This window comes from Cicer arietinum, chromosome 3, assembly GCF_000331145.2.
Source record: "Cicer arietinum cultivar CDC Frontier isolate Library 1 chromosome 3, Cicar.CDCFrontier_v2.0, whole genome shotgun sequence".
Lineage (NCBI taxonomy): Eukaryota > Viridiplantae > Streptophyta > Magnoliopsida > Fabales > Fabaceae > Cicer > Cicer arietinum.
In genome coordinates, this window is record NC_021162.2 from 72,698,786 (window position 1) to 72,712,185 (window position 13,400).

A 13,400-nucleotide genomic window follows, 5' to 3' on the forward strand; every position below is an offset into this window, starting at 1 on the left:
AATATCGATATTTATCGATTAAACTAATAACTATACATTATTTGTCTATAAAAAATGAGTATATATATATAATGACTGTACATTATATCGATATTTATCGTTTATAACAATAATTAATACTTCAATGAAAATTCATGTTAAAAAAATATTAAATTAATTGAAAAGATTCTTAAAATGAACATATCATTTTTTATTTATAGAACTTGTGAATACTTAACTACTAATTACTTGATAGGTGACTCGTCTGACCAATTACCTATAATAATCTAACTAACTTCTAGTTTCTAATAAAGATTAAATATCTTATTATAAATGAGGACAATTCTAAAGTTAAAAATTAGTTTTGTAGCAATTGAATCAAACATAACCTAAATTCTTAAAATAATCCTATTAAAGAAAACATTTGTGAAATAAACTATAAATTACACAAAATCAGTGATATTGACTGTTGAGAAAATATTTTAATTAACTAGTGAAAATTTGTAAGGAGGATTGTGGAGATCCGACGAATTAATAGATAAGATATCACACTAAAAGATGGTGATTGGTGCTTTTGTTGGAAGTAAGAGTTGGATCCATGTAGACATGTTTCATTTTTTAAGGTGTAAATATTGCAACTACTAGTGTTAGTGGTGGTGCCAATAGCAGCCATATCCTAGCTATTATAGTTTAGTTCATTTAATAATGGATTAAGCAATTATATTAGTATATCTTAAGCTCACTTCTGGTGTTTTATAGTGGCATGAATTATATACAAAAGGCACTACAAATCGTCTGTCATGTCTACAAAGTAGAAATCATTTTTTGTTTGAAAAATATTGTTTTGAAATCTATCTCATTAATATTTTCTTATCATGATTTCATTAATAGTTTAAACATGTATTAATAAGATATGTTTTTATATTCTTTTAATCCTAATCCAATATTATCTTGTTATATAAAACTATAGGTTATTTTTGTAAGTCATAAATTTAAGAGTCCACCTAAAAATAAGACTATTAAATAATTGTTTTAGGTCTTCAAAAAAGTTATTTTTTTATTTCATAAAACAACCTCTAAATTTTTTTTACTCAATAGAAAAGGTTCATTTTAATATTTTTTTCAACTAAAACTAATAAAATACAATCTAAAATTAATATTATCTCAATAAATATTAAATCAATTAACTATATTATCAATTAAAAAATAAATGTTATACAAAATTAATTATACTACTTAATAAATAATTTAATTCTAAAGTGTAAAAAATTAGTAATTTTATGAAAATATTTTTGGAAACTTCATAAAATTTCATATTAAAGTTTCTTTTAGACCTCTTTTTAAGTTGAGCCCTATCGAGTTTAAGGGCAGTTTTTGTGTACTATTTTGAATGTTCACCATGAATTTGATACCTCATTAAAAGATTGTAGAGATTTATTGGGTCTTTATTTTGAAGACTCTTATATTGAATTCTCTAGGAGAAAAACAAGTGTGTTTGCCTATATATTAGCTAATACATATTCATCCGAACCTCTTATATTACTGTCATTATATTTCTACATGTTTTGAACTTTTTATTATTGATGAAATAAAGTAATTATTTTTTCATAAAAAATATCAACCGATAATCAATTCAACACATTATTGTGTATCCAATAATATATGCATAACTATTTTATATTTACATTTAACTATTTTTTATTCAAGTAGTAGTGAACAACACCAAGTTTTTTCATTTTTAAATTATTATGGTTTAGTGATTAATTTAATCCCTTTTCTTCTTTTTTTGGTAAATATTAATAATTTTTCTTCTACTAGACACTTTCAAATTCGTTGTACTCAAAATCTTCATAAATTGAATCTATTACATCATTTCAAATCTATCTCGTCATTAAAAAACTTAAAATTTGCTAACCAAAATGTCAAGTTAATTTGACTCAAAAATTAAGCTTGTTTCCTTAATTTCTTCTAACATTTCAAACCTAAACTTATCATACAATTATTTTCTTAATAATTATGGTTAATTATGCTATATGTATGATTAAAGAGTTTTTGTACATTATGATATTCGTTAATCATCTACTAAACATAATTGGCAATATATTAAAACTATATGAACTATTCAAATTATTCTCAACTTTTGCATTTTTTCCCTCTCCAAATAACACAAGTTGGATGTGTATAATTGACCCAACAACAAAGGACAAAGAAATCCCTTGAGAATCTCATAGTTTTAGAACCAAGCTTGCCCAATTTTTGTTTTGACTTGCTCATTGTTATTCATCCTTATCAAAAATCTTTTCTAGGCCTACTAACTAGAATGAGCCAAACAGAATAGATAGACTCTCCCCACATCACGGGTCACCGTTCTATTATTCAATGGGCCATTTTCAAAGTCGCAATAGGAATAGTTTTTAATTGCATGCACCCACAACTTGAATAAAAAGTAGGGCTCCCTCCCTATTTTGTCTTGTTATCGTAAGGATATTATTTAAGGATACGTAGGGATTAACTTTGAAAAGTAAAAGGAGCACGTGTTGGTTTTGGAATGGAAAAGTACAAAAATTATGACTATTAAGAAAGATCTCTATGTGATCCATAGATTGAAAATGAGTTGACTAAATCATGCATCATACTCTTATTCAAGTGTATCAATTTTACAAGTCTATTATTTAGAGTTTAATTCTTATGTTGGAAAACTCTCAAATCTTAAAAGTCTTTAAAATTATATAAGATAAATAAATTTATAGTCCACTTGTTCAAATACTTTTTTAAGGAAAAGAATTTTCAAAAAATTTCACTAAATTTTTTTTATGAGAAAAACAAGATTTCAAAAAATTTCAGTTGAGAAAACAATGTGGTCATGAATTTCTCATTTAGGTCTACAAAAATAATGAGTTGGCAATATATTTAATATAAAATTTAGATTATATACGTTAACTTTTTTGACTCACTTTTATTTATTAAAAAGACCCAATGAAGTGCTACTATATGGAATCTTCATTGATAATAGGCCTATATAGTTGGTGCATTTGATTATGAGCACCAAGCGGATGTATCTAATGAAAGGTATTTTGAAAAAGTATGTGATTGTGATGGAGCTTATGGTTTGATTTCCCTGTAATCGCAATACGTCTGCAACTAAAATTACATGAATCACATTTAATTGTGATTATCCATAATTCGTCAATCACATCGAAAATAGAAATAAATTTTACAATTAAAAGTACAAATAAGAGATAAAGAGATTAAAAAAAAAACACTGACAACTAATTATTATTTGCCAATAAACATATGTATAACTTCTCTTTTCATTTTATTTATTTATTGTGCATAACTCTTAATCTCAAAAACAAAAATCCAGACATAATACATATTCGTTTTCTGCATCTAGAAACTTTACAGTTTTAGACGTTATATATAAGAATTTTTAACATCCAAAAACATTATATTTAGATTTCCATATTTGGTATTTATATTTCAAAAACTTAAAATACACATGGTATTATATATTTAATTAGTTTACATGGTTAGACTTAATTAATAAGTGTTTTAACTAACTAATATTCTAGTTAGTCTTGTAATTCAAGTATCAATATTGTTCAATTAATTTATTTCATTTTTCTCTTATTAATGATTTAAATCTAGAATTATAATGTTTGAAATTATAACTTATTTTTTCAGACTTATTTGAAGTTTTAATTAAGATTCCTCACAAAATATAGGGGGGGAAATGACGTTTAATACATGTTGAAGGATGAATGGGCATAGAATGGTGGACGATGAAGAAGGATGATGGTGATTGGTGAAGGGTAGCGTTTAATACTTGAAAGTATGTGAATGAAGGCGAGCGTTTTATTTTGAGGTACGATATGAATAATTTGATATTTTTTAACAATGAAAAATTTAAAAAGATTGGAGTTAGATACTTAATTTTTGTGTGGTGTATATAACATCACCCAACAAACATATATTGAGATTACTATGAATTTTTTTTTTACTCAAGATGACTATGAACTTGTGTTTCTATGATGCAATGATATCTCCAAACAGTCCATCTTACTCAGCATCTGCAATGCAAATGAGAGAAACATACCAATCAAATTATGAAAAAAGTACAGCTCATAAGATCAGTCTCAAACTTTGTGGCTCTAATTAGTCTACTTACAAATGCATATAGGGTGAATTATATCCAAATTTATCCAATTGTGTTAAGGCAAAGAGTAGGACTTCAAATCAAATCAAATAAGATACATTTGTCGTATCCCTCAAGCTAGCAGAAGTTTTTGCATTTTGAAAATGCTACTTGCCAAACAATAATTCATTCTTGATCTCATGAATTTGATAAATAAAAATAAATAAATTAAAACTTAATAAACCAGTTGACATACCACTGTATGTAAGATATTTTTGGTTAAAGTTTAAATGAGTTGAGTTCAAAAGAAACATAAAAAAAATGGTGTATATAATTGTAAGCCCAATGTACAGAACCTCGCTGTTTTATTTTGTCTCCGAAACATATTCGAAGTATATAACAACTTAAAATAGTGCTCGACTACTTATTGAAAATGTCTTCAATTATTGACTTACCCTAAGTAGAGTAAAATTTAAAAGGTAAATGAAAAGGAGCATAATGACTGCATGAAAAGTACTGTTAAAAGGACTATGGCATTACATCTTCACATATAGACTTTCTTGGACACAGGAGGCAAAAAAACTGTGGCCTAGAACATTTCAATGAAGAAAGAGTTCACTATGCCCTTATACAGTAAGAGAACTGATTCAATAGATACCGCCTGATGCTAAAAGCCGCAAGGTTTTAATTTGTAAATTTGAGGAGATTGTATTGCACACTTGGCTATTGGAGTGAGGGGCACTTTCATAAACAAACATGGGGAGGGATGAGTTTTCCTGGATTCATGATATTGTTAGGATCTAGTACTGTTTTTATTTTTTTCATTGTCCTCAATGCTTCCTCTCCTAGTTCTTCTTCAAGATACTGGAAAAAAAAATCCCAAGGATGAGAATTTTATTATTTTAACAATAAACTCATAATTCTAAAGTAAGGCATAACCCATTTGAAAATAAAAAACCACCAAAAAGAACCATGGAGCATCAAAACATAACTTCTCTTGCCAATCTTATCATGAAAATTGTGATTCATAATAAATACCAATTGTGGAAACAAAGGATCCATTAGTTTCTTGTTTAAATCAATTCATGTTAGGCATTCTGTTGCCATTATGTAGCCAGATTACTGCAAAGGCTTATTTTAGGTCATGTTATGTTTACTTTCTAAAAACATTTTCGGTTTTCATTTTCTAAATTTTAGGTTCATTTAAAATTACTAACAAGGAGATGAAAGACTCGTGTAGTAACCAATTTGATAGAGAAGATAGAAGGCAAACTAGGATGACTTCACTCTAAGAAACAACGGAAATAGTGTTTTGGTATTTAAAAAAATAATGATAAGGTTAAATCTGTTTTTCAAGACATGGGTAGAGGAGAATATTTGATCTATATTCTTCTATGCTTATTAGTTGAAGTGAAAATAACAACAGAAAACATAGAAAGTAAAAGGACCCTAACATACATGATAAACCATATATGTCCATAGCTTATAAGATTTGTTGACCTAAGTAGGAAGTTTCACGAGTAACTAACATCATGTGTAGAGAGCTTTTAAGAAACATATATACTAGTTCAGTACCTTCATTTTTCCAGTGCCAACACCATGTTCACCGGTACAAGTTCCTGTTTTGAAGCAAAATAAACCAAATTTCAAAACCTTAACTGCTTTGTCATGTCATTATGAAGGATTTCAAAAAGAAAAATAATTAATGCTAGAGGCACCTGAAATATTACACTAACAAGCAAGATGTGTCAATAATTTATTATCAATACCTTCCAATGATAAGGCAGCACGAACCATAAATTGGTTGAGTCTCTCTGCTTCCTGCCGCTGTTCTTCTTTTGTGGGATCAAATAGAATTACTGTGTGGAAATTACCATCACCAGCATGGGCAATCACTGTGCTGTCAAGAAACAACAATAGTGACATGCATTGGCATCAGTTTGTTTGATCATCCATCAACATAAGTAAAACATAAAGTATAAACTTAATAACACAACTGAATCCAATTTCAATATCCATATGCAAATAACCTTGATCACACATACCAAACCAGTGGCGAAGCATCCAGCTCCTTTTTAGACCTTGAAATTATATCAGCTAGATGAGATAAAGGAACACATACATCCTGCAGAAGTAAAAAATGTTACAAAACACCCTTGGAGAAACTAATGCACAATTCAGCATGTCTGTATATATTTGAATACGTATGAAACAAAAAAATTGTTGCTTCAAATGCTTCTATTTCAAGTTTTATACACAGGTATTCTATACTTTTGGTCTTGGATCAGGAAGAAACAAAATGTGTTCATTTATCTTTTATTGCACAAAGATGATGTATGAAAAATATGCTCAAAAAAAGAAACCAAATCATTCTTCTTATTCCATTTTCCAATCTACAATAAGCTGTGTGATCTTAAATCATCGATAATTAGGTGAAACTGTTTGTGAAACACCGGCAAAAAGACATGATATTGCCTTTGCCTTCCTAGTTTTTTTCTCCTTGTGGTTTTTTAAGTGAGCCATGGTAGGATTTTTTGGCAGCGGGTGGATTTCATAATCCTCTTCCACGGCTTCCCAAAGGTACAAAGCTTCTAGGTAAGACTCCATTCTTACTGCCCAAAGGTCATAGTTGTCCCCATCAAAGACGGGAAGAACAACTTGTGAGAAACTTGTTTCAGTTTCTATTTTCGCATGTCCCGTAAGATGAATAATTATTTATATGTTAAAAATTATATTACAAAAATGAATAATTTCAAAAGTTGAAACGAGAGTTTTTATTGCATTTTCATGGATATTAATCATTCATATGTCACATTGTTTAAAATATCTCACATCACATTTTTTTTAATTAAGAAATCTGATATAGGGACCAAAGCTGTTTAATTTTAAAATAAGAGAACCGATTTCGCGAATTGGGTGAAAATAGGAAGGCCAAAACTGCAATTAAACACTTAAACCTAATATAAACTTAAAAAAAGTCACGCAATGCAGTCCATAAAGCAGATAATTAACAAAAAACTTTAATTGGTTTCTAACAACTATACATGTAAATCACAATGTCGAAATTAATATATACTTTACATCTAACTCACCGAAATCATTGCCTCCATATTAGGTTCCATAGCAAAGCAAGCCCAGAGTGCTTCCTTTCTTACCTGCACATGAACAAGATATTGACCTAAATGAAGAAATACATAGTAACACTGACTATTTGATAGTGAGAACGATTACAAAATATCTCGTTGAACAAGACAGAAACGAAACTATGAATGGGGGTGGCAACAGAGTAACTTTGAGAGACACTCTTCGAAATCCTAATGTAAATTGTGCATGGGTTTCTCATTGATGAAGCAAATGATAAACAACCAACATATGCAAAAGCTTTTTGGAGATGGGAGAGACATAATGCTTGCATGATAAAGGATCACTACCTTCCAAAGTTCTTTTTTTGCTTCAGGTTCTTCCGCAAATACAAAATCTGAACCATTGTGCTCGGAAACAATTTTTCGAACAATTTGTGTTTGTTCCCGCGCATATGCTTCTGAAGAACATATACATCAGATTATCAGTAAGCTAGGTTTTGCAATTACGTAGGAAAATGTGGTGCATTCATTAAAAAGGACGCTGCCTTATTTATTACTGATGGATACATTGTATTTAGCCCATCTCATAGACAGTTGGGACCATCTGTCTTTTATACTATGACATAATTAATAAACTAAACCACAATATAATTTTATTTCTTTCATTAATTTTATGAAAAACTTACCCCTTAACATTTTACACTAAAGTCGCATTTTGAAGAGCTTATTTTATGAAATTAACATTTGCTTAAGTATTCGAAAGAGCTTATAATAATGTCCATAAGTTTCCCTAATTTTATGTAAAACTTACCCCTTAACATTTTACACTAAAGTCGCATTTTGAAGAGCTTATTTTATGAAATTAACATTTGCTTAAGTATTCGAAAGAGCTTATAATAATGTCCATAAGTTGGTTTTAGCTTATGTGGAGCTCAACACCCATCCCATCTTCCATTCCCATTTACCCTAAATTTGATTTTTATGGTAAAAACAAATGTTGATTGTTGACAACAAATAACTTTTCAACGTGCATATTCAACACAAATAGCTTATTGAATTGACTCACTTATTGCATAAGCTCTCATATAATAAGTACTAATTGAAGAAGAGTTTAATTAAGCAACTATTAGTATTTAATTAAAATCTCCTAAATTGTTCCAGTTATGTGACTAAATTCTTCCAGTTATGGTTAGAGAGCCCAAGAGTCAAAGCCATATGAAGTTATAAACCCAACATTGAAATTCCATACTTCCAATGTAGGACTCAATCTCCATACCTTGCCAATCAATCCTAACATTACTAAACCCACCAAGAAGATTTTGGCTTCTTTTATCCATTTTACGAATGTTAATTATAATGCTATCAACTTGATAAATGATGCTTTGCTATATCCAGGTAATACATTTTATGCCAGTGATCATCGAAAAAATTACACCAGTGTAGAGCAGAATTTGGGGAGACCAATTTGAACGAGTATGTTGCCTTTCCTCCATTTATTTCATAGAATTATGAGGGGGAAAGGCTGCATAAGATCTTGTTAGTCTGTGTACTTCATGTCCTCTTCTTTCACCTCTTTAGTTTTTTATATATACTATTTATCTTTTTATCCATAACCAATATCAATATAACATTTTGAATGTTTATTGTATAAGAAGCTTACATCATCATAACCCAAGAATCTTCTCAGCTAATATATAACAGATTCACACTGTATCCAATAATGAGATAGCCAGACGAAACAATTCTTAATTTCATGTTCTAAGCTTTGTTACCTTTGCCCCTCTACAAAGATTGAGCTCATCGACATAAATTTTCTCCAATTTCATGATCCATGGGTAAAAACACATATGTATGTGGGAAATAATGATTAATATAGATATTCGATAAATCAAATTATATACATCCATGTTTACCTGTTCCTATAAATTCAAACATCAAAGTTGGACATTCAGGAAAATTCTTCCCATTAGCAATATTGATAGCTTTGACTTGAACTTCATCCAATAGCTCTACCCTTGACACCTAATCACCATAAACAGAAAAGTCACAATTGGATCAAGAATGATATAATATGAAAGTCATGATTGCATCAAGAATGATATAATATGAAAATTTGAAGTCAGAATTGTACCTGTATTCCAGACATCATAGTGGCAATAGCAACATCTGCTGCATCCTTCACAGAAGGGAAATTGCACATTGCAACCTGTGCTTTTATTAGTTAGGTAATCTGTGTGAATTAAAATAACTCACATTATGCACATATTGCAATAGCTCAGAATGCATTCTGGCAGAATAAAAGATGCAATAAGTTATCTATGGACATATTTCCTCATGCACCACCTAAAAGAAGCTCACTCACAGTGAAGGTAAAGAACTGTAGTTCAGAAGTTTTTTTCTATGATGATAATGACCTGAATGTTGAAACATACAGACTTTATAATTTTAAATCTCCATTCGAAAACTCCAATATTTTATGAAAAACAAACAAGTACCAGATGATATTCAGTGGGCAGATGAAATCTATATAATAATGAATGGATCAACTGCCACCTTGTTTTCAATAATTTTCCTGTTTTCAAATATTTGTAAAGAACACAAAAAGAAAGAGAAAAAAGGTTGCTTACTGTACAAATCATTGCAGACAGAAAAAATCAGAAAAAATGTGGCACTTTTGTAATTAAAAGTCAAAACAAGAAATGAAATCATAAACATTCTCTCAAAAGTGAACGGGCCCTTGCTTGATCTTTAATTTATCAGAATAACAGTATCAATAAATTAAACTTCAAAGTACATAGTTTAATGCACCTTGACCTTCAGATATTATGGAAGAGTGTGTATACAATGAACTCTTTTTAGCTCAGATTTCCCGTGTGATATTGAGATAATAAAGTGAAAAGAGGAAGAAGAATTGTAACACAAAGAGGTAGAAAGGAATAGACCAATGTTAAGATATCCCCCAGAGCATAAACACAAAAAGTAACATCTGAACATTGCAAAGTTCACTAATCACATCATGCACTTCGGCTTAAGGATTTTTTTGAGGACAGAAACTAGAAACAAGTGACCTTGCAATCCAAGTTCAGAATTTGGATGATACAGCTTGCATTTATATATGTCAGGGATCAGAATCAACAAGAAAAATTTCAATGAGTTTCAATTAAATTACATAACAAGAGAATATAATATTTAGATTTAATAATGTACCACAGAAAACTGGGGAATTTTCTGAAGCCGGAGTGTTACTTCTGTTATGACGCCAAGTGTTCCTTCACTCCCAATCATCAAGCGGGTCAGATCATACCTAGAATATATATAATTTAAATAAAATAACAAGAGCATGTCATTGCATATCTGTTCCACGGGGGATTCTATGAAGTGTTTTGCAATAAATTCAAAGACGCTGTGAAGCATCCATTCATGGAAGGTGAAAAAATTAGAAGTGAAGTTGATTAATAGATAAAAGGAAAGGAACATAACAAACCCTGCAGCACTCTTCCTAGCCCGAGATGCAGTCTTCACAATATCTCCATTGGCAAGAACTACCTAGAAGTATTACATACTCAGCACTATAAATACATCATCACACCAATGCACTACTGAAATTTGGGATTAACAAACCTTAAGGCTGATGACATTATCACGCATAGTTCCATACCTGCAAAATAGTACCGGGGAACTATCATGTCATTCTTAGTATGATAAAAAAGTTCTGTAATTTCTTTTAACATAATTTTGTAAGATCCAGATATTTACGTGATACATTTACATCAAGTTTAGTAATTTTATATAAACTAATAAGCCACAAGCGACAAAATATTTGACCTTCTAAACACTGACAATTTGACACCCAGAGGTCAAACATTTAAACCAGCAGGTGACGGTGATTGCAAGCAATAGATAAAAAAGTTCTGTAGTTTCTTTTAACATAATTTTGTAAGATCCAGATATTTACGTGATACATTTACATCTTAATCAAGTTTAGTAATTTTATATAAACTAATAAGCCACAAGCGACGAAATATTTGACCTTCTAAACACTGACAATTTGACACCCAGAGGTCAAACATTTAAATCAGCAGGTGACAGTGATTGCAAGCAATAGATGAAAATAAACATAAAACAGAAGAAAAGTAACCACCTCACAGCTAATGAACCAGAGCAGCGTGTAGCACACATCCCTCCAATACTTGCACCAGGACCTGCTTGTAACAAGTAAATGCTTCAATGTTCAGGGAAACGTGCATTTAAAAAATCAATGCTTTATTCCAGATTTCCATGTCTCTTTTTGTTCATCAAAAATCAGAAATATTCCCAGGACATATCCAACTAACCTGGATCAAGTGGAAAAAATAGGCCATAAGGTTCCAAATACTCATTAAGCTCCATCCACCCAATTCCAGGCTCAACAACCACGTCCATGTCATCAACATGTAATGCTTTCACTCTCTAAAGATCGAACCAGTAGGCTGTGTAAGTATAATAGCTAAAGTAAAGTTCATTTTTAAGTTCCAATCGGTGCCTATATGTACAATTGTACTGTAGTCTGCATGTTTGAAATTTTGAATAAATCTACGCAAATATACTTTTTACATAATGGTACATACTTTCATTGATGACATGTCAATACAAACCCCTCCATTGGGGGATAAAGTGTGACCCTCGATTGATGTAGCTCCACCATAAGGTACAATAGGAATCTGATACCAAAAAATAAATGAACAGTATACCAAGTTTAACGGTTTCTCAAATCATTGTTAGCATTATGCATCCATGAAACAGTTACAAAAACAAGGAATCGTACTTTTGATATTTGTGATCAACTATCCCGGAAACAGTTATAAAAGCAGAACAATTCAAGTATGAAGGAGACAGCAGAAATTAAGTTTAAAAGGGAACAAAATAGACACAAATACTGTGATGAAAAGTGCAGGATTACAAGAGATATATGGAGGATATGTATTTGTTCTGAATTCTGATCCATATGGCTTTAAAATAAGATGGTAAGAAGGTAAAACAATCAGCTTAAACATGTTCACCATTCACTAATGTTAGATGAGTTGGAGAACTCATACCGTATAACTGTTGCATAATTTGACAATCTTGGAGACCTCCTCTTCAGATCTGCAAATGAGACTCGAAGTATAATGCAAGAAAAAAAATAGAGGTGGATGCTATAACTTTACCTCAACGTTATATCGGCAATCAGAAATATTTTAAAACTCTTACTCTCCTGTATTCATTCATGTCCATTCTAGATACTTTTTTCATGTGTGAGAGTGTTTGATTTGATTTCTTATTTTGTCAAAAACTGTCAGGCTATATATATATATATGCATATTTTGAAATCAACAGTACGGCATATCAGAACGTCATATATCCATAAGAATTTATGACCATGCATGATTCGGACTTTGGATATTGCAATGCAGTTGAAAGAAGTCATTTTATCTATTCTCAATAAAGTTAGAAATTAGATATAAAACATGGGTGCAAAAATAAAACTTAACATAAGGAAACATGAAATATGGTTCTGCAGGATTCAGAGAACTGATAGTGATGGAGGTTAATCAATTTTTTGTTCTGTAAGCATGCCGGTGACCGTGTTAACTGTTAACTAGAAATTTATTTCAGCAAAGAATCAGCTACAAAAACTTCTCCAATTTTAAACAGCAGTGGGGTCAAACATGAAAGAAATACAAGTTATTTTGTATATAAATGAACTCCACATGCAAAAATTGTCAAGACTATAGCCTTAGTCAACAAGAGTATGTGATATATCCAAGTGGTGTTCAGAACGATGATACTGGTTACTAACAAAATATCTAGTTCTAGACCAAGTCTCTTTGATACCACCATGACCACTCCACAAGCATATTTAATATAGCAGTTGCAATATTACAACTCCATAAGGTAAACCCAAATAACATCTGGGAAGATTAATGATGAATCACAAATTTCAACCAAAGGTTGAAAGCTTGTCTCACCTTGGATAAACAATCACATCTGGGATATTAACAGCCTTGTGAAAACTGTTTTGTGGTTTTCCATGGATATATCTCTCGTCATAATCAAGTGATATGTTATCCTGTAGATATGAAATAATATAAAAATTCAGGCTGATAATCATAAGGTTGAAGCCCGAAGGTGCAACACAACTTCTCATTTAGTATGACTTTATTTTTATTTCAATAGAAAGAGTG

General features: G+C 30.5%; 1 protein-coding gene across 2 annotated transcripts in view; it reads right to left on the reverse strand.

Moving 5' to 3' along the window:
* Window positions 1-4,423: 4,423 nt before the first annotated feature.
* Window positions 4,424-13,400, reverse strand: part of LOC101515089 (D-lactate dehydrogenase [cytochrome], mitochondrial) — a 10,685-nt gene continuing 1,708 nt past the window's right edge. The window contains exons 3-18 of one of the 2 annotated variants that reach the window (XM_004494234.4): window positions 13,185-13,285; window positions 12,273-12,321; window positions 11,805-11,897; window positions 11,532-11,646; window positions 11,339-11,399; window positions 10,819-10,855; window positions 10,682-10,743; window positions 10,405-10,501; window positions 9,329-9,403; window positions 9,111-9,219; window positions 7,546-7,655; window positions 7,207-7,269; window positions 6,160-6,239; window positions 5,884-6,014; window positions 5,690-5,733; window positions 4,424-4,978 (exon numbers count right to left, since the gene is read on the reverse strand). In XM_004494234.4, the coding sequence (XP_004494291.1) occupies window positions 4,859-4,978; window positions 5,690-5,733; window positions 5,884-6,014; window positions 6,160-6,239; window positions 7,207-7,269; window positions 7,546-7,655; window positions 9,111-9,219; window positions 9,329-9,403; window positions 10,405-10,501; window positions 10,682-10,743; window positions 10,819-10,855; window positions 11,339-11,399; window positions 11,532-11,646; window positions 11,805-11,897; window positions 12,273-12,321; window positions 13,185-13,285 (1,347 nt within the window). In that variant the 3' untranslated portion in view covers window positions 4,424-4,858. Of the gene's footprint in view, window positions 4,979-5,689; window positions 5,734-5,883; window positions 6,015-6,159; window positions 6,240-7,206; window positions 7,270-7,545; window positions 7,656-9,110; window positions 9,220-9,328; window positions 9,404-10,404; window positions 10,502-10,681; window positions 10,744-10,818; window positions 10,856-11,338; window positions 11,400-11,531; window positions 11,647-11,804; window positions 11,898-12,272; window positions 12,322-13,184; window positions 13,286-13,400 lie in introns of those variants that run through there. The other variant, XR_001143590.3, reaches the window with a different exon arrangement.